The sequence below is a fragment of the Neoarius graeffei genome, chromosome 10 (genome assembly GCF_027579695.1).
Source record: "Neoarius graeffei isolate fNeoGra1 chromosome 10, fNeoGra1.pri, whole genome shotgun sequence".
Classification (NCBI taxonomy): Eukaryota; Metazoa; Chordata; class Actinopteri; order Siluriformes; family Ariidae; genus Neoarius; species Neoarius graeffei.
This window is the reverse complement of record NC_083578.1, coordinates 68,521,170-68,540,855: the sequence shown is the minus strand read 5'-3', so window position 1 is coordinate 68,540,855 and position 19,686 is coordinate 68,521,170. Positions and strand designations below refer to the sequence as shown.

Here is a 19,686-nt window from a genome sequence, read left to right as displayed (position 1 = left end):
GATTTCCATCAACTGGGAGCACTAAAGGTCAATGAGATTTGATGCAGATCTGAGGAAAAAAAAAGGGGGGGGGGTAGGCCCATAGGTCTGACACCGATGTGATTTAGAACTTCACCAAGCTGCTGTGATTGCCTGTTGTTGAACCCTTTCTTGTGCTATGTTTGAGTATATGTAAAGGAATAAGTTGTTGCGCTAGATAGGCCTAAATAAATACAGCCTACGCTACTGTCTAGTCCCAGGGAGGCTAGGCGTAAGCCACTGATGAAACAATTTGGCTGTCCTACTACTAGGCAACTACTTGCCTACTACTAATACTAGGCCTGTTGTTGTTGTAGTAGTAATAATAATAATAATAATGATATTTGCCTATTGAAAGGTGATCAAGTGAAAAATCTAAACAGCCCTGTTAAAGCCGCAGCAAGGCTATTAAGCCTTTTGTAGGTTAAACAGGCTTCGGCAGACAACGTTCTGGAAAGGCTATGTTTTTCTTTGGCTTGATTAGCCTATGATTTAATCTTTAAACATTTATGGTTTCAGCAGTTCACTTAAACATTGGAGGCTGCAGAGTCGGGCTGCAAGATTTCCTGACACTTGTTTAAGATACCAAACTTCATAGTAAGGAGAAAATAATTCCACAGTATTTAGTGCCTCGTCAGTCTCAAAAATTAATAGTGAAGGACCAACGCGAATTAAGTCCCAAAAAAACATCTCGTAGGCCTACTAGTGCATCTCAAAAAATTAGAATACCATGAAAAAGTTATTTTTTCATAATTTAATTCAAAAAGGTAAACTTTCATATATTCTATATTCATTACATGTAAACTGAAATATTTAAAGCCTTTTTTGTTTTAATTTTGATGATTATGGCTTATAGCTCATAAAAACCAGAAATCCAGTATCTCAAATTATTAGAATATTCCCCAAGATCAATCAAAAAAAGGATTTGCAATGCAGAAATTTCCAACTTCTGAAAAGTATATTCATTTATACACTCAATACTTTGTTGGGGCTCCTTTACCATGAATTACTGTATCAATGCGGTGTGGCATGGAGGTGATCAGTCTGTGGCACTGCTGAGGTGTTATTGAAGCCCAGGTTGCTTTGATAGTGGCCTTCAGCGTATCTGTATTTTTGGGTCGGGTGTTTCTCATCTTCCTCTTGACAATACCCCATAGATTCTCTATGGGGTTCAGGTCAGGCAAGTTGGCTGGCCAATCAAACACAGTAATATCATGGTCAGCAAACCATTTGGTAGTCTGACACTGTGGGTAGGTGCCAAGTCCTGCTGGAAAAGGAAATCAGCATCTCCAAAAAGCTCGTCAGCAGATGGGAGCATGAAGTGCTCTAAAATCTCCTGGTAGATGGCTGTGTTGACTTTGGACTTGATAAAATACAGTGGACCAACACCAGCAGATGGCATGGCACCCCAAATCATCACAGACTGTGGAAACTTCACACTGGGCTTCAAACACCTTGGATTCTGTGCCTCTCCACTCTTCCTCCAGACTGTAGAATTGTGATTTCCAAATTAAATGCAAAATGTACTTTCATCTGAAAAGAGGACTTTGGACCACTGAGCAACAGTCCATTTCTTTCTGTCCTTAGCCCAGATAAGACACTTCTGACATTGTCTCTGGCTCAGGAGTAGCTTGATATTAGGAATGTGAAAGTTGTATCCCCTTTCTTGAAGATGTCTGTTCGTGATGGGTCTTGATACACCGACACCAGCCTCAGTCCACTCCTTGTGAAGCTCTCAAAAGTTCTTGAATCAACTTTTCTTGACAATCCTCTCAAGACTGCGGCCATCCCTGTTGCTTGTGCACCTTTTCCAGCCACCCTTTTCAGCAATGACCTTTTGTGGCTTACCCTGCTTGTGGAGGGCATCAGTGATCATCTTCTGGACAACAGTCAAGTCAGCAGTCTTCCCCATGATTGTGGTTGTGTGTACTGATGTAGACCGAGAGATACACTGTGTTCATACTGTTTTACTCAAACTTGAAATGAAATATTCTAATATTTTGAGATGTTTGTTTTTGTACTGTATACCATACTGATTAAAATAGAAAAATGCTTGAAACATTTTAGTTTGTGTAATGAGTCTATAATATATAACATTTTCACTTTCTTAAATAACTGATGGAAAATATTGAACTTTTTCACAATATTCTAATTTTCTGAGATGCACTAGTATATTTTACATTTTCAAAAAAGTCTGGAATTGGAAGTCAGTCAGTGGAGTGTAATGAAGTGTCTCATTCACTAAGCACAAAAGGTCAGAAAACAGTGGAGAAAACAGCTATTGCTTAAATAGGCTACTAATGTTTTACATTAGTAATTTAATGTATGTGACAAATTCATTGATTAAATAGATAAAGAAGCCAATACTCTGAAGCTCAAAATTCAGGAAAGTGGCTCTGGTGTTGCAAGTGTACAAGAACAGTTATTTGAAAGTTAACCTAATGAATTTGTGCGTGCACGTACGATTTCATGAAGAACCGGGACAATTGGCATTCGGTGAAAGATTTCACACCTATGACTCCTTATATTCATGCGTGCCCTCTCCCCCACTGTTGCTTCGTTTTCCCGATTTACACGCGTGTCTGAAGATGGAGTTTTCAGAAATCTCCACTCTACTCAGAGTTTGCGAAAGTAGCTGTTTTCAGTGACTGAAACCTCCGTATAGGTGTGAATGAGAGGTGCAACCAAATAAATAAAGATGCGTCTTTATCCGGCTACATGTAGGCTATCACTGCGCAAAGCCTCTAATGTTGAAATGGTAGTAATATTTGTTAAAATAATAGTAGGCTAATTTCCACATTAATTGGTAAAATGGCACAAGGGATGTGATGAGGGGATGGCCGTTTTATAAGGGGGATGATTTGAGATTTTTATTTCAGAAGGGGGATGCCATCCCCCCTCAACTCGAGTACTGCGTATAAGGCCATATTTCACCAGACATAGGCCCTTCGATTTCCATCACTAGAGCGCGTCAAATTACTTTCGGTTTTGCCAGCATGGACGCGCTTCTTTTAAATGAAGGCACAGATGTGTCAGACATCGACAAAACGGTAAAGAATAAGTGGAGATGGGCTGGGCTAAATTAAATGAGCGATAATGGCAAGCCATTTAGTTCATAGTGCAAAAAGATGAAAATGGCAGGTGTGCGCTTTCGTGTAGTTTGCCATAAAAAATAGTCTATGGAAGCAATGGCAAAAAAGTGCTAGCATGCCACTTGCACTTTTCTCTTAACCACTGTTGTGCATTACTAAAGTATTGTTGAAATAAATTTGCACTTTGTGCTGAAAACTTGATGTTTCATCATTTATAGCCAGTAATGACAATTGTAAAGTCTTGCCTTAGCTTTAGTCATTTGTTAAAATTATGTAAATGTACTATAAGTAGGGGCCTAGGAGATAATGGACAACACGGCGTTTAAAATTTGACGCATCGCTGACGTGGTAGGGGCCAACGACATGGAGCTTTTTTTTTTTTCAGTCAGATTTTTTTTTTTTTTTTTCAGTCAGATTTTTTTTTTTTTTTTTGCTTTAATCCATGTTATTGTCAAGTATAGGTGTTAATGATTTGTTTCATTCTTTATGATCTAAAGAACGCCTTAAGCTGCTTTCGCACTTAGCCCGTTTACGGAGTCCGAATCATGATTAAAATGTTTCATTTCAGTCATTAATGATTTAAAAAAAAAATTAAATTACTAGGAGAAATAAGGTTTAAATGTAACCATTTTTATTTTGAATATTAACACCTTAATTGTATCAACAATTTCTTCGTTGTTTGCAGTGTTTGCTACACACAGGCTGTACTTGGGCGGGCCATTCAGAAATATTCGTCGCCAAACCCGTTTTAACAAATAAGCATGAAGAACACGGAGGTTCCGTGAGTGATGGATAAATAATCATGAACATGATGTACTGTATCGCTAAAAGGAACTGTGATGTGCTGGAAAGATTAACAGCAAGCTTTCACGCTGTAGGCAATCTTAGTCTGCACGTTACATGTTATTGTCGCTGTTACTATGATGACGTGGAGCGCCTGAAACCAGTTCGTGCATTCAGCTTTGTAATAGTGCTTTTTTTTCCCCCCCTAGCATATTGAACTGATTAAGGGCATCAACCTTCCGTGTACTTGTGTCCGTAACAGAAATTAATCGGCTGCTTTTGTGGGATTTTTTTTTTTTTCTTCCTCTTCCCCTTCTTTGGAAGTCAAAAAACGTAATTGTAAATGAAAAAGTCAGTTTTTCTTTAGTCTGGTTGTTGCTGATGGATAGCATGTGCGATTTACTGAGCAGCTTGAGCAGGGAAGATTCCAATTCACACAAGCGGAGCAAATTCCAAACAGCATGAGAGAAGCAGATACCAGCGCGATCCAAAATCACATAACGTAAACCATTTTTGTGCCAGTGGGTAACGCAGGCACTTTCCGCTGGTTACGACCACAAGTGTAGTTAAGGCATTTACGTGAAACTCCTCAAACATTCTATAGAACAATTTTCTTATTGCTGTTGATGAAATGTCTGTCAGCAGTACATACCGCTATTGTTTTATCACCCAGGCCTAAAACCAACCATTAAGGAAAAAACCCACTAAAACACAGCAGTCCTCCAGAACACAGAGCTGGTGCTAAACAAATTATTACATAATGAACTGGATAACTAGTTTTAAACTTGATCACATCCACTGTTTTTCTCTTTTTGTTCATCTATCCTTATACCAGACACCATTGCATTTGAGTGCTGCAGCTCTGTCCTTTGGCTCATTTTAGCAGCTTGCATGTACAAAAAAGGCTGCTCACATCCCATAATACATGTTTAGGTCACTGCAATCGAGCTGCAGTAGAGTCTACTCTGAACTGGTCAGAATCTACTTTGACGCGCTGTGTCTGGTTGATTTGGTCCACGTCTGAGTGCAATTACGGTGTTCTCACCTGCCTTAAGAACCACACCAGGGGACGAAAAACACACTAGGGCTTGATTCAAATATATGAAACACTGCGTATGTGAAAGCACACACTGTCTTGATAAGGAAGTAAATATTAATCTGATGTAAACATACATTGTAGTCAACAATGAGAGGAAATAAAGAACCTTTTAAGCAGTCTCCTCAGTCCATGACTCAGGCAGTGAAGTGGCTGGACTGAAAGTGAACTGAAAGTGCACATAGCAAGAAATAAAATGGGCATAGGATTTGTTATTCATGCCAAGTCATTTGTCATTCACTGAAGCTGAAATATCTGTATATTTTAAGAAAAAAGATGCATCCATCTCTACTTGGTGCTCCATCCTTCCCTTTGGTAGTATATTTTAAATCTATGGGATACACTGTACTTGTTTATGACATTATTCTGACTCAGAAATCATAAGGACGGTAAAGGGCAAATCTAATCTCTTCCCACCCTGTGGCTACGAGTCCAGCAGCATGCTCTTCTACACCCCTTTTTGGGAACAACTTGTCTCAGAGTGTTGTTCTTAACACTAATATTCTACTCCCAGTGTGTGCCGAGGCGTTTAACCCTGACGAAGATGAGGAAGACTCCGAGCCAAGAGTCGTTCACCCCAAAACAGATGAGCAAAGATGCAGGTTACAGGAGGCTTGCAAAGACATACTGCTGTTCAAAGCTCTCGACCAGGTATACACGCTCGCTCGCTCACTCACTCGTGCACACAAAGCTGTGTTTCTAATAAATCTGCGTCCTTTTGCTCAACAACCCACCCCCCCTCTCTGGTGTTAACAGGAGCAGTTTTCAGAAGTGCTGGATGCCATGTTTGAAGTGCTTGTGCAGCCACAAGAACACGTAATCGATCAGGGAGATGATGGGGATAATTTCTACGTCATTGAAAGGTCAGTGTGTGTCATACATTTTTCAAGTGAAATATACTTCTGAAGGGCGGCACGGTGGTGTAGTGGTTATCGCTGTCGCCTCACAGCAAGAAGGTCCGGGTTCGAGCCCCGTGGCCGGCGAGGGCCTTTCTGTGCGGAGTTTGCATGTTCTCCCCGTGTCCGCGTGGGTTTCCTCCGGGTGCTCCGGTTTCCCCCCACAGTCCAAAGACATGCAGGTTAGGTTAACTGGTGACTCTAAATTGACCGTAGGTGTGAATGTGAGTGTGAATGGTTGTCCGTGTCTATGTGTCAACCCTGTGATGACCTGGCGACTTGTCCAGGGTGTACCCCGCCTTTCGCCCGTAGTCAGCTGGGATAGACTCCAGCTTGCCTGCGACCCTGTAGAACAGGATAAAGCGGCTAGAGATAATGAGATGAGATATACTTCTGAATATGCCACAGAGATTATTTAAAGCCATTTGTGAACCATTTAAACATGGTGTTAGAACTGTACTGTTTATTATTCTTGATAACAGTTCTGCACTGTTGAACCATGTTTCTCCCTTTTTAATATGTAATTTCTCCTTTGAAAAATCTTTGTGAAAAAAGTGGAGTGATGTATTTAAGCCTATCAATATTTATTTTGTAAAATGAACAGAAAAAAAATGGCCACTTTTCCTAGAAATGTTTAGTAGTGTATAAAGGGAACCACTACTTATCGCTTAAAGCTCAGTGTGGTCTCGATTATGATTCGTTCTCATCAAATCATTAGATTCATATCTTTTGGTTCTGATATAAACTTCATTCCTTTCAAATGTTTTATTCATCCACTTTTTCTCCTGCCTTTCTCCTTTGAATGGTTTGAGAAGTGTGGGATACTCTGTGCTATACTTCATTAATATGCATTAACATTTAGAAAGCTGACGCTGTGTGGGAGTGGGCTTTGTTTTGCCACTCAGCCTTATTCTTAATTCCAACATCCCTCGAACAATTTAGGAACATTTCACCCACCTGTGGCTCCTGTTACATATCTAGACCTGAACCCCAGACCATATTGAAATGGTGTTTGTCAGATGGGAACAGAATGTGATGAACCTTGGAGAAGTGTTATGCCAGTACTAAGTGGCATTTTGTTTCTGTTGCAGGGGCGTGTATGATATTGTGGTGCAGAAGGATGGCGTGGGCTGCTGCGTTGGTCAGTACGATAACAAGGGCAGCTTTGGAGAGCTGGCGCTTATGTACAACACACCTCGTGCTGCTACCATCATCTCCAAGCAGGAGGGGGCCCTCTGGGGACTGGTGAGTGTGCATTCATTAATATGTACTTCATTTTTGCTGGCCTTTTTGTATGAGAGAATGCACAAGTGAATGAGCATTTTTTTAATGCGGTGTGTGTGTGTGTGAGAGAGAGAGAGAGAGAGAGAGGGAGGAGGGAACGTCACTGTTCTGACCTACAGCACCACCAAGTGGGTAGTTGAACATTATTGATGGTTGAGTTTAGCCTATAATGGCAGGCTGAACACACACATGCTGTTTAGTGAACAAAAACCTCAGGGTTATACAGTGAAGCTTAATGAATAGGTTTACATGACCTGCAAGGATTACAATTCGTAATTGAGTCTTGGTTTTCATTTGATGCAGTGTTTTAATTGCAAAGTGACTGCATGTTGTGGTAGAATTAAAGTTGGAGTTTTTGTGCTGCACTGTACTCTATTTTGCTCACTTTAGACTCTGTTTTCCCTCATTTTCCTGATTTTTAGAAAGTTTGTCTAGCATCTGTTAATGCTAGAAAGCTAATGTACAACACCTTCATGATGCAGAGTAAAAAAAAAATAGTCCCTACCGAGATAGACCATGTCCTCAGTGTGTGTGGTGCAGGAGTTGGCAGGATTCAATAGAGTCACACTCTCCACAGCATCATGTTGCATTGCAGCAGCAAGAAATATATAAACCAGTTGAGTTATTTAAACACGTTTTGTTTTGTGAAAGTACAACCCCAATTACAGAAAAGTTGGGACACTGTGTAAACTGTAAATAAAAACAGAATGCGATAATTTGCAAATCATGGAAACCCTATATTTCGTGGAAAATAGTACAAAGACAACATATCAAATGATGAAACTGAGAAGTTTGTTTTTTGAAAAATATATGCTCATTTTGAATTTGATGCCAGCGACACATTTCAAAAAAGTTGGGACAGGGGCATGTTTAGCACTGTATTGCATCACCTCTACTTTTAGCAACACTTTGTAAACGTTTGGGAACTGAAGAGACCAATTACTGTAGTTTTGAAAGAGAAACGTTGCCTGATATACAATTTCAGTTGATCAACAGTTCGGGGTCTCCTTTGTTGTATTTTGCACTTCATAATGCACCAATTGTTTTAAATGGGAGACAGGTCTGGACTGTAGGCAGGCCAGTTTAGCACCCGGACTCTTCTACTATGGAGCCATGCAGTTTTAATACGTGCAGAAAGCGGTTTGGCATTGTCTTGCTGAAAGAAGGAAGGCCTGCCCTGAAAAAGATTTTGTCTGGATGGCAGCGTATTGCTCTGAAACGTGTATATATCATTCAGCATTAATGATGCCTTCCCAGATGTAAAAGCTACCCATGTCATGTGTATTAATGCCCCCTCATGCAATCACAGATGCTGGCTTTTGAACTGTGCACTGATAACAAGCCGGATGGTCCCTCTCCTCTTTAGCCTGGAGGACGTGGTATCCATGGTTTCTAAAAAGAATTTCTACTTTTGATTCATCAGACCTCGGGACAATTTTTCACTTCGCCTCAGTCCATCGTAAATGAGCTCGGACCCAGAGAAGGTGTTGTTGTTTCTGGATACTATTTATATATGGTTTTAACTTGCATTTGTGGATGCAGTAATGAACTGTTTTCACAGATGATGGATTTCTGAAGTGTTCCTGAGCCCATACAATGATTTCCACGACAGACACTTCTGCTTTTAATGCATTGTCGCCTGAGAGCCTGATAATCACAGGCATCCAGTGTCAGTTTTCAGCCTTGTCTCTTGCATACAGAGATTTCTCCAGATTCTCTGAATCTTTTAATGATATGTACCACAGATGATGCAATCCCCAAATTCTTTACTATTTAATGTTGAGCAACGTTATTCTTAAATTGTTGCAATGTTTGCCCACACAGTCTTTCACAGAGCAGTGAACCCCTCGCCATCTTTACTTCTGAGAGACACAGCCTCTCTGGAATGCTCTTTTTATACCCAGTCCTGTTGCTGACCTGTTGCCAATTAACCAAATTAGTTTATTTTTAGCATTACACAACTTTTTCAGTCTTTGTTGCCCCGTCCCAATTTTTCTGAAATGTGTTGCTGAGATCAAATTCAAAATGAGCATGTATTTTCAAAAAACCAATAAAATTTCTCAGTTTCAACATTTGATGTGTTGTCTTAAGCCCTGTCCACACGGCAACGGATTCAGGTGAATCTGATAAAGTTGTTTATCGTTTACCGGCACCGGCGTTTTGGGTGCCCCAAACGAAATCTTTTGAGAACGGGTTCCAGAGTGGAAAAATCTGGCAACGGCGCCGTTGCGAAGTCGTCTGGATGAGTAGAACGGATTTGTTTACGATGACGTCACAACCACATGTGCTTCACACCGGGTAGAAGTGTAATGAACTCGATGCGAGTTGTCAACAAATCCTACAACTTGGTTCATGAAACACGCTTACAAAATATTTTCACTGTGAATATTGATTGTGTAATGGTGCAAAGTGAGAGGGAGAGAGAGAGAGAGAATAGCCCTTAGGGCAGAGTCAATCCCGCCAGCAAAAATAGGGAAAAAAAGGAGCGATCTCACCTCTTCAGATGTTGGTTTAAGTCCGACAATACATTCCTCTTTCCGCGTCTCCATTCAAAAAACGAGCATGTGATTTAAGGGAGTGAAAGTGTGTGTGAGACAGTGACAGGGATAGTCACTGTGCGCATGCGCAGTTATGCACATGCGTTTACTTCTATTGTTCTGGTGTCTCCGATGGGACCGTCTTACAGTGCACCTAGAGGTGTGGCATGTGTATTGCATCGTTTTCAGCAAGCGTTGCGTTGCCATATGAACCTGATGTTTTACTGATCCGTTGCCCATGTGGACGCGATATTAAAAAAAAAAAAAAAATCTCGTTGCCGTTGTCGTGTGGATGTAGCCTTAGTACTATTTTCGATGAAATATAGTTTCCATCATTTGCAAATCTTCACATTCTGTTTTTAATGTTTTACACAGTGTCCCAACTTTCTTGGAATTGGGGTTGTAGAATTTTTCTTTCTTGGGTTGTTGGGTAAATGAAGTTTAAAAAAAATATTACACTGGGGACAGTTATCAACAACTTGAGTGTGGGGAAACACCACTCAGTGTTTCCCACAAGTCTTATTACAAAGCTGAATGTGCTGATTTAACTCAAGCACTCCATATTATGATGACGGTCACAATAACGCGTAAGGTACACACCGATTAAGATTGTGTGCACTGTGAAAGTTCTCTGTTCATGTACTCGGCTGTTTAGTCAATCTTTCCAGCACAGCAAAGTTCTTTTGAGCGATATAGTGCTTTTTCATTATTATTATTTATCTGTTGTTTTTAATCTATTGTTCAGAGAATATTCTCCTTCCTCATACTTGTTTGTTAAAACGGGTCATTAGATGTACTTTGGTGGCTGTTAACATACCTGGACGGTCCACCCAAGTGAAATCTATGCGTGGAGAAACACTGCCACTGGCACGTAGGTCCATGTTGTCTTAAATAAAGCCTGCAAACTGTCCAAGTTTAGTTTTTGATTAATCACAGTTTGTGACGGGAGGAATAAAGGGCGAAGCCCCAATTGATTTTCAACCCCTTTTAGCTTTGGCATATATTTATTTATTTATTTATTTTAAACACCGGATGCCCTTCTTGATACAACCCTCCCCAATCTTTCCAGGCTTGGGAATGGCACCAAGTATGCACTGGCTTGTGCAACCCCAGTGGTTGGGTATTTTTGCCTCATCTGCACGTTTTTGAAAGTCCTCAAGTAGCTAATGTTAGCTTAGCACAGTCTCGTTTGTGCAACTAACAGTAATTAAAATATCTGTTGTCCCCATTAAAGAAAAAAACAAGAAATTGTCAAATCATAAGAGTTGTGGCAGTGATCAAACTCAAAAGTTCACGCCATGATGTCTATTTTACAGATTATTAAATAAAATATCAATTTTATTTTAGGCCATTTTTGCTTCCTTGGCTCCTGGCCATAGGTTGCTATGGCGAGCGTCAGGATTCAGGCTCGTAATTTCTCAGTCAGATTGAGGTGTACACATGAGGACTAGGCTTGGGAAGATTCACCGATGCACATCGGAAAATCGATACGACCTGTTAAGATGCAGTTGCATCGATTTGCAAACGTCGCATCGGAAAAAACCGCACATAAACTCGAGATGCATCGTATCTAAACTGTCTGCATCGATATAAACAGATTAATATCTTAATTTAATACATATAATGAATAAATTATAACATAACAGTTTAGAAAAGGGTCTGGTATTTCTGGGTTTCATCTCTCTATCTCTCTCCTGCTCAAGTCTCGCGTGAATAGGCGGGTCCAACCTAGCTTTCGAATAGGATAGAGGCGGAAAGTCAGCCAGATAGCGGTTAACATGGAGGAAGACAAAACAGACATTGTTCATTCGGTGGTGGGTTTCAAGTCTAACGTATGGAAAGATTTCGGGTTCTACAAGCGAGGGGGAGAGCTGGACAAGACAACGGCCATATGTAAACTCTGCCGTTCCAGAGAGACCTGTAAGCACTTTATGTTGTACTTCCTGTGTTTCAAAATAAAAGGCACAGCTTTAATGCTTCAAGTGCCATAACTTGAACTACTCTGTATTCCATGGTGCACTTTTCTTCTGCATTGCATCGTATCGAATCGCATCGTATCGCACTGGACCGCATTGTATTAGAATTAAATCGTACTGTATCGCACCGTATCGCAGCATGCGGGAGAATCGTATTGCATCTTAGCACTGGCAATTTCATTAATCTTGAATGTATCGAATCGTTGGCAGTGTATCGAGATGCGTATCGTATCGCTTTGATTATGAAGATTCCCATCCCTAATGAGGACTGTACAGATTGAGGTGTATACATGAAGGTTTTTGATCCTGATTCCAGATCACTGGACCACATGTAAACATGGCTGATTGATTATTATTTCAGGTCACTGTTGCTAAATGGAAGGTAATGGAGGGAGGACTAAATCTATTATTGTAGTCATGTGTTACTGCATACTGTGATAGCATTACTACAATGCTTTATACTGACTTGCATTCACATCAGCAATTGCAGCATCTTTAGATGAAACAAGTCCAGACTTCACTACAAATCTGGGAGATCTGAATTGATGAGAAAACGTGTGTGTGTGTGTGTATCAGGACCGAGCAACATTCCGTAGGCTGATTGTGAAGAACAATGCGAAGAAGAGAAGGATGTACGAGTGCTTCATTGAGTCTGTGCCACTCCTCAAATCTCTGGAGGTAAGAAGTGACGTGGAATAAATTCCTCAGTAGAGGCTGTGAACTTTGTGGTTGTCTTAAACAAGCATACTAATATGTAAACAAGTATTGTGTAGCTACAGCTCATAAAACTGAATTTGATGTCCCATTTTGGGTCTGTTATCCAATCCCCACACAAGGCTGGATAGAAAATGTCTAACGCAGAATTGATGTGTAACAGACCGTGTTCTTTTTATAATTTAGAAGTTGGTCTACTTTATTGCCATATATGGGAATATTTGCATCGGTCTGTGCTACTAGTGATCCTCTGGCGTGATCAAGGCTGAAGCTAATTACTTCCAGTCCCTAGTTAGACTGTTAGATCTGTCTTGAGAGGATTAAAGTGAAACACAAATTTGATTATACGGTGTTGCTGATGGTTCATACAGTTTAGCAAATAAATTTCATTTTCATAAATGACATGAAAAAGGTGCCGATGTTACATGATTTTAATGTATGTATATGCAGACATGAGTAAATAAACGACTTGTCTACATGGTGTCTACTTATTCATTTATTTATGTACTTATCCCCCGCCATGAAGTGCGCAGGGGGATATAGGAATGGAGTCCGTCTGTTTCAATCTGGACTAGTTTTCTCAGAAACTACGTAAGCTACATCAATGAAACTTTGCGTGCTCATACTACTGAAAAAAGCTGGGTAGCGTTTTATGAAGGTGTCCTAGCACTTACAGTGGTGCCTGAAAGTTTGTGAACCCTTTAACATTTTCTATATTTCTGCATAAATATGACCTAAAACATCATCAGATTTTCACACAAGTCCTAAAAGTAGATGAAGAGAACCCAATTAAACAAATGAGACAAAAATATTACATTTGGTCATTTATTTATTGAAGAAAATGATCCAAAATTACATATCTGTGAGTGGCAAAAGTATGTGAACCTTTGCTTTCAGTATCTGGTGTGATCCCCTTGTGCAGCAATAACTGCAACTAAACATTTCCGATAACTGTTGATCAGTCCTGCACACCGGCTTGGAGGAATTTTAGCCCATTCTTCCATACAGAACAGCTTCAACTCTGGGATGTTGGTGGGTTTCCTCACATGAACTGCTCGCTTCAGGTCCTTCCACAACATTTTGATTGGATTAAGGTCAGGACTTTGACTTGGCCATTCCAAAACATTAACTTTATTCTTCTTTAACCATTCTTTGGTAGAACGACTTGTGTGCTTAAGGTCGTTGTCTTGCTGCATGACCCACCTTCTCTTGAGATTCAGTTCATGGGCAGATGTCCTGACATTTTCCTTTAGAATTTGCTGGTATAATTCAGAATTCATTGTTCCATCAATGATGGCAAGCCGTCCTGGCCCAGATGCAGCAAAACAGGCCCAAACCATGATACTACCACCACCATGTTTCACAGAAGGGATAAGGTTCTTATGCTGGAATGCAGTGTTTTCCTTTCTCCAAACATAACGCTTCTCATTTAAACCAAAAAGTTCTATTTTGGTCTCATCCTTCCACAAAATATTTTTCCAATAGCCTTCTGGCTTGTCCACGTGATCTTTAGCAAACTGCAGACAAGCAGCAATGTTCTTTTTGGAGGGCAGTGGCTTTCTCCTTGAAACCCTGCCATGCACACCATTGTTGTTCAGTGTTCTCCTGATGGTGGACTCATGAACATTAACATTAGCCAATGTGAGAGAGGCCTTCACTTGCTTAGAAGTTACCCTGGGGTCCTTTGTGACCTCACTGACTATTACACGCCTTGCTCTTGGAGTGATCTTTGTTGGTCAACCACTCCTGGGGAGGGTAATATTGGTCTTGAATTTCCTCCATTTGTACACAGTCTGTCTGTCTGTGGATTGGTGGAGTCCAAACTCTTTAGAGATGGTTTTGTAACCTTTTCCAGCCTGATGAGCATAATCAACGCTTTTTCTGAGGTCCTCGGAAATCTCCTTTGTTTGTGCCATGATACACTTCCACAAACATGTGTTGTGAAGATCAGACTATGATAGATTCCTGTTCTTTAAATAAAACAGGGTGCCCACTCACACCTGATTGTCATCCCATTGATTGGAAACACCTGACTCTAATTTCACCTTCAAATTAACTGTTAATCCTTAAGGTTCACATACTTTTGCCACTCACAGATGTGTAATATTGGATCATTTTCCTCAATAAATAAATGACCAAGTATAATATTTTTGTCTCATTTGTTTAACTGGGTTCTCTTTATCTACTTTTAGGACTTGTGTGAAAATCTGATGTTGTTTTAGGTCATATTTATGCAGAAATATAGAAAATTCTAAAGGGTTCACAAACTTTCAAGCACCACTGTACGACACAAGTCAATATTAAAGCAGTGGGCTTATAAGGTAGTAAGTGTTAAGAGGTCTTCATAAAATGCTCGTGACGGGGGATAGTGATGACCACGTCTTCTTGTTTATAGTCTATTTGTGTTCACATTTAAGCTTTCAGTGTGAATTAAGAACTGCCTTATGTATAGCATGAATGATAAGTGCTATTAAACCTTTTCCCCACTTTTCCTAAATTGGCGTGTAAGGAACTGAGACCTGAGTGATGTTGCTAATTGAACAAAATCTTAATTATCATTTTGTCTGTTATACTTGATCATATTTCATTTCTTTCTCTCTCTCTACTCAAGTTGTCTGAAAGAATGAAGATTGTTGACGTTTTGGGGGTGAAGACCTTTCAGGATGGAGAGAGGATTATCATGCAGGTCAGTGAGAAGTATGCACATAAAACCAAGCTTGAATAGAAGCATCATGCCTTTTGATGTTAGAAAAAAAAAAATCTGTATTTGTATGTTGTGTAGGTGCCATTGAAATAGTCATGCTATTGTTTTTAAGCACTGATGTCTTTGAGTGATGTTTTATTTACGTAGATATAATTGAACAGGACTGTTGCTTTTCAGGGTGATAAAGCAAACTGTTTTTACATTATTGAATCTGGGGATGTGAAGATCATGATGAAGAGTAAAGTAAGTTTGCTTTCATCTTTTCTTTTTCAAGAAGCACGAAATGTCTTTTAAAGTCAGCCTGAATCTTAGACATGTTGGTTCAGCATTGAGTTCCAGGTATAATATTTGTAGAATGTTTACTGGTTTGATGAGGGAACAGAGGAGCTGTGCTGACTAAATAGCTGGCATAACTGTGTCTCTTTCAGACAAAAGCAGACCAGCAGGATAATGCTGAGGTAGAAATAACTCGTTGCACTAGAGGGCAGTACTTTGGAGAGCTTGCACTTGTAACCAACAAACCACGGGCTGCCTCAGCTTACGCCATTGGAGATGTTAAGTGCTTGGGTAAATGTCTGTGAGGTGCATGTGTGTGCCTCTGCTTCTTCATATACTGACCATGAACATTCCTAGGGTTTTAAATTTAATTGTATTTATTTGTCTGAATGGATGTACCTCTAACCTACACAATTTCAAAGCTGTGATTCTTTATATAAGAGGTTTCTTACAGTATGCTTGGCATTAATATACATGGGTGTTTTGGGTTTTTTTTTTTGCAGTGATTGATGTGCAGGCGTTTGAGCGCTTATTGGGCCCGTGCAAGGAGATCATGAAGAGGAACATTGCTCACTACGAAGAGCAGCTGGTGGCTTTGTTTGGCTCCAGCGTGGATCTCAGAGACTGACAGAGACTGGCCGTGCCTTACACACCTCACATACACACTCCACATACATGCACACACAAACACTTAAGTAATCTAATACATATAGTTTATATACACACACCACAATTTGTAGGCACACACTCCTTTTTATGTTCACCTCCTACCCCAGAAGAGAGACAATGGAAATTTCTCTGTATCCTCCGTTTCTCTTGTACCCTCAAATCGTCCCCGCTAATCCCAACACACACTCACTTTCACTCTCTCACAAACACACAGCTGCAGTCTCTACATTAGCCTCCATGTCAGCTCTCTGATGTGAAATGGAAGCATTACACGTCCTCGAGCTGTGACCCTCAAGCAACAAGGACGACCGTGCGGACACCAAAACACATTTGCGTACTTGATCATATTGCAACTTACTTGCAAAACGCACACAGTCCAACAAATAAATCCAGCCAAGGACTCATCCCTTCCCATGGACATGCATTTAAAAGAGAAGAAAAAACTTTAGAGGACATGAAATAATGTTCGGAGAAAGAAAGGAAGCCTGAAAACTGAACTTAAAATGCAAAAAAAAAATGGTTGAACAGAAGTTTTAGAAAAATTTTATGACCGTGCAAAGCTTTTGATTAACACTTATTTAAATAAGACTTGTTTCCTTTCCTGCTATTGGTGCATTGAGTTAGTGCTGGTGGTATCCACGGTGACCAATGTTAGATCCTTGTCTTGCTCACACAAACTCCATATATGGTATTGATTTAATGTATTATTATTATTATTATTACTGCTACTATTGTTGGGTTTGGTCCCCCCCCTCCCCCCCGCTCTGTTGGAGAATGTGAGGCAGACTCTAGTGCTTATTTCTTCTCTTGGTCATTCTGGATGAGATGTTCTGAAAAGTAAATAAAGCAAAACATTTTGTTAACATATTCCGATTCTTAAATTGCTCTATGTCGTGTGCCCATTATCTACACTACCGTTCAAAAGTTTGGGGTCACCCAGACAATTTTGTGTTTTCCATGAAAAGTCACACTTTTATTTCCCACCATAAGTTGTAAAATGAATAGAAAATATAGTCAAGACACTTATCTGGCCATTTTGAGCATTTAATCGACCCCACAAATGTGATGCTCCAGAAACTCAATCTGCTCAAAGGAAGGTCAGTTTTATAGCTTCTCTAAAGAGCTCAACTGTTTTCAGCTGTGCTAACATGATTGTACAAGGGTTTTCTAATCATCCATTAGCCTTCTGAGGCAATGAGCAAACACATTGTACCATTAGAACACTTGAGTGAGAGTTGCTGGAAATGGGCCTCTATACACCTATGGAGATATTGCACCAAAAACCAGACATTTGCAGCTAGAATAGTCATTTACCACATTAGCAATGTATAGTGTATTTCCGATTAGTTTAAAGTGATCTTCATTGAAAAGAACAGTGCTTTTCTTTCAAAAATAAGGAAATTTCAAAGTGACCCCAAACTTTTGAACGGTAGTGTATGTTTAAAAGGGTCACTGTGATTTTTGTATGTATCAGAAATTCATGGACTGTTTCTTATTCCATGGTGCAGTCATACACTATATTGCCAAAAGTATTTGCTTGCCCATCCAAATTATCGGAATCAGGTGTTCCAATCACTTCCATGGCCACAGGTGTATAAAATCAAGCACCTAGGCATGCAGACTGTTTTTACAGTTTGGAGCTGGCCCCTTCCTCTTCCAACATGACTGTGCACCAATGCACAAAGCAAGGTCCATAAAGACGTGGATGAACTTGACTGGCCTGCACAGAGTCCTGACCTCAACCCGATAGAACACCTTTGGGATGAATTGGAGTGGAGACTGAGAGCCAGGTCTTCTCGTCCAACATCAGTGTGACCTCACAAATGCGCTTCTGGAAGAATGGTCAAAAATTCCCATAAACACACTCCTAAACCTTGTGGACAGCCTTCCCAGAAGAGTTGAAGCTGTTCTAGCTGCAAAGGGTGGACCGACGTCATATTGAACCCTATGGATTAGGAATGGGATGTCACTTAAGCTCATATGCGAGTCAAGGCAGGTGAGCGAATACTTTTGGCAATATAGTGTAAATGTAAGCAGTAACCAGTGGATCTGTGCAGGGGAGGCAATGTTTTAAAGATGGTGGAATAGATTGGCCAGTAGAAAGAACTGAAAATTGAGCTCCTGCTTCATCACCGCAGACCAATACCTGATCTGGTCGTTATTCTCTTTTTCTGTCATTTGTGAATAAGACCCCAGCATGCTTAAACCTCTCCCCTCACCGGAAGGAAGCATCCCACTCTGTTCCAGAAGAGAATTATGGCCTTGGCTTTGCCGATTTTCGTTACAGCAAAATGCTCGTGTATCTTGGAAATCCCAATGGTTGAGATGGTTCCAAGAGATCATCGTCTGCAAATAACAAGAACGTTACATCTAGGCCCCATATTGGACACTTCTCCATCTTTGACATCCTGTTTATGAAAAGCACAGGATATGGACACAGGACATGCTCGATGGAATATCCAAGGATGCAACTCGGTGCAATCGTAAAGAGGCTGGATCACACATAGTATCAACCCTGATATCCTTTAATCCCACAGCCAATAGCAATCAAATGTAGACTGGATTAGCATACTCGCTTGACTTCTCACGAAGTTGTGCTAGAGCACTAATTGGAACCCAGATTGTCCCTCCTGGTTCATTAATTGGACATTCTCCTCTCCAGAACCCTTTTGCAGACTTCTGGGGAGGATGAGTGTGAATCTCCTCTCATTAGATATACCCTTAGGTCCGTTCCTTTTTTATATATATATATAGCACTATCAGTGTTTGCAGGCCAAGGGCAATGCTCCAAATCTCCATGCAACACTGAAGAGGCATGTTAACCACATGACTACTACCTCCTTATCCAGTGCCTTTACCATCTCAGGATAAATCTCATTTACCTCTGTGGTCTTTTTACTCTGAAGGTTTTTAACTGACATACTAACCTCAATGATGTAGTAAGAGAGACTCCAGAACACCACAGATTCATGGTACTGCCTCCTGAAGATACTTTTGAGGAAGTCCTGTGTTGAGGGCTTCCTCAGAGTACCCCAATTCTTTAACAATATCTCCATTAGAGCTCAACGTTACCCCACCATTCAATTTCTAAAAGGAATGTGTTTAATGATGTATTAGACCATCAGTCTAAACACATTTCTACAAATGTATTTAACCAAAATTTCTACTTTTTCTTTATAATCTATCTTTACTAAAAATGTAGGTGTCTGTCCTAATTCCACTTTTTCCATTCGTGACAAGAGTTCAGAGTGCCTGCAAGTATTCCCCATTGTGGTCTACAATATGAGCACTGATTGGACTGGGGCTCTGGAAACGCTCGGCAACCGCTCTGGGCTTTGAAAAATGCCCAATATCCTGTATAGGCCAATGTACGGAGACATCTCAGGAAGCACCCTAATGAGACCTCAACTCGTTAGCATGTTCATGACGGTTGGATCTTAATTAAATAAAGTGCATTGTCAAAATAAAGCATTGTGTATAGAGAAAGAGAGGAGACAAAAAGGAGGAAAAGTTAAATATGATGGATGTAAGCTTGAAAAGTAATTAAGGTGTTGATATTGAGACTATGTAATGTAATGTTGGCTTGAGTGTTAAGAAGTAGAGTGCAACACTTTTGTAAGCAGTAATCCTAAATTAATAAA

General features: G+C 40.2%; 1 protein-coding gene across 1 annotated transcript in view; it reads left to right on the top strand.

The window, feature by feature from the left end:
* The window catches only part of prkar2aa (protein kinase, cAMP-dependent, regulatory, type II, alpha A), a 49,692-nt gene extending 32,780 nt beyond the window's left edge, over window positions 1–16,912 (top strand). Inside the window, exons 3-10 of the mRNA XM_060932166.1 lie at window positions 5,504–5,640; window positions 5,746–5,852; window positions 6,977–7,130; window positions 12,259–12,360; window positions 15,008–15,082; window positions 15,278–15,343; window positions 15,529–15,667; window positions 15,880–16,912. Of these exons, the coding sequence (XP_060788149.1) occupies window positions 5,504–5,640; window positions 5,746–5,852; window positions 6,977–7,130; window positions 12,259–12,360; window positions 15,008–15,082; window positions 15,278–15,343; window positions 15,529–15,667; window positions 15,880–16,004 (905 nt within the window). The 3' untranslated portion in view covers window positions 16,005–16,912. The remainder of the gene's footprint in view (window positions 1–5,503; window positions 5,641–5,745; window positions 5,853–6,976; window positions 7,131–12,258; window positions 12,361–15,007; window positions 15,083–15,277; window positions 15,344–15,528; window positions 15,668–15,879) is intronic.
* The last annotated feature ends 2,774 nt before the right edge of the window (window positions 16,913–19,686 follow it).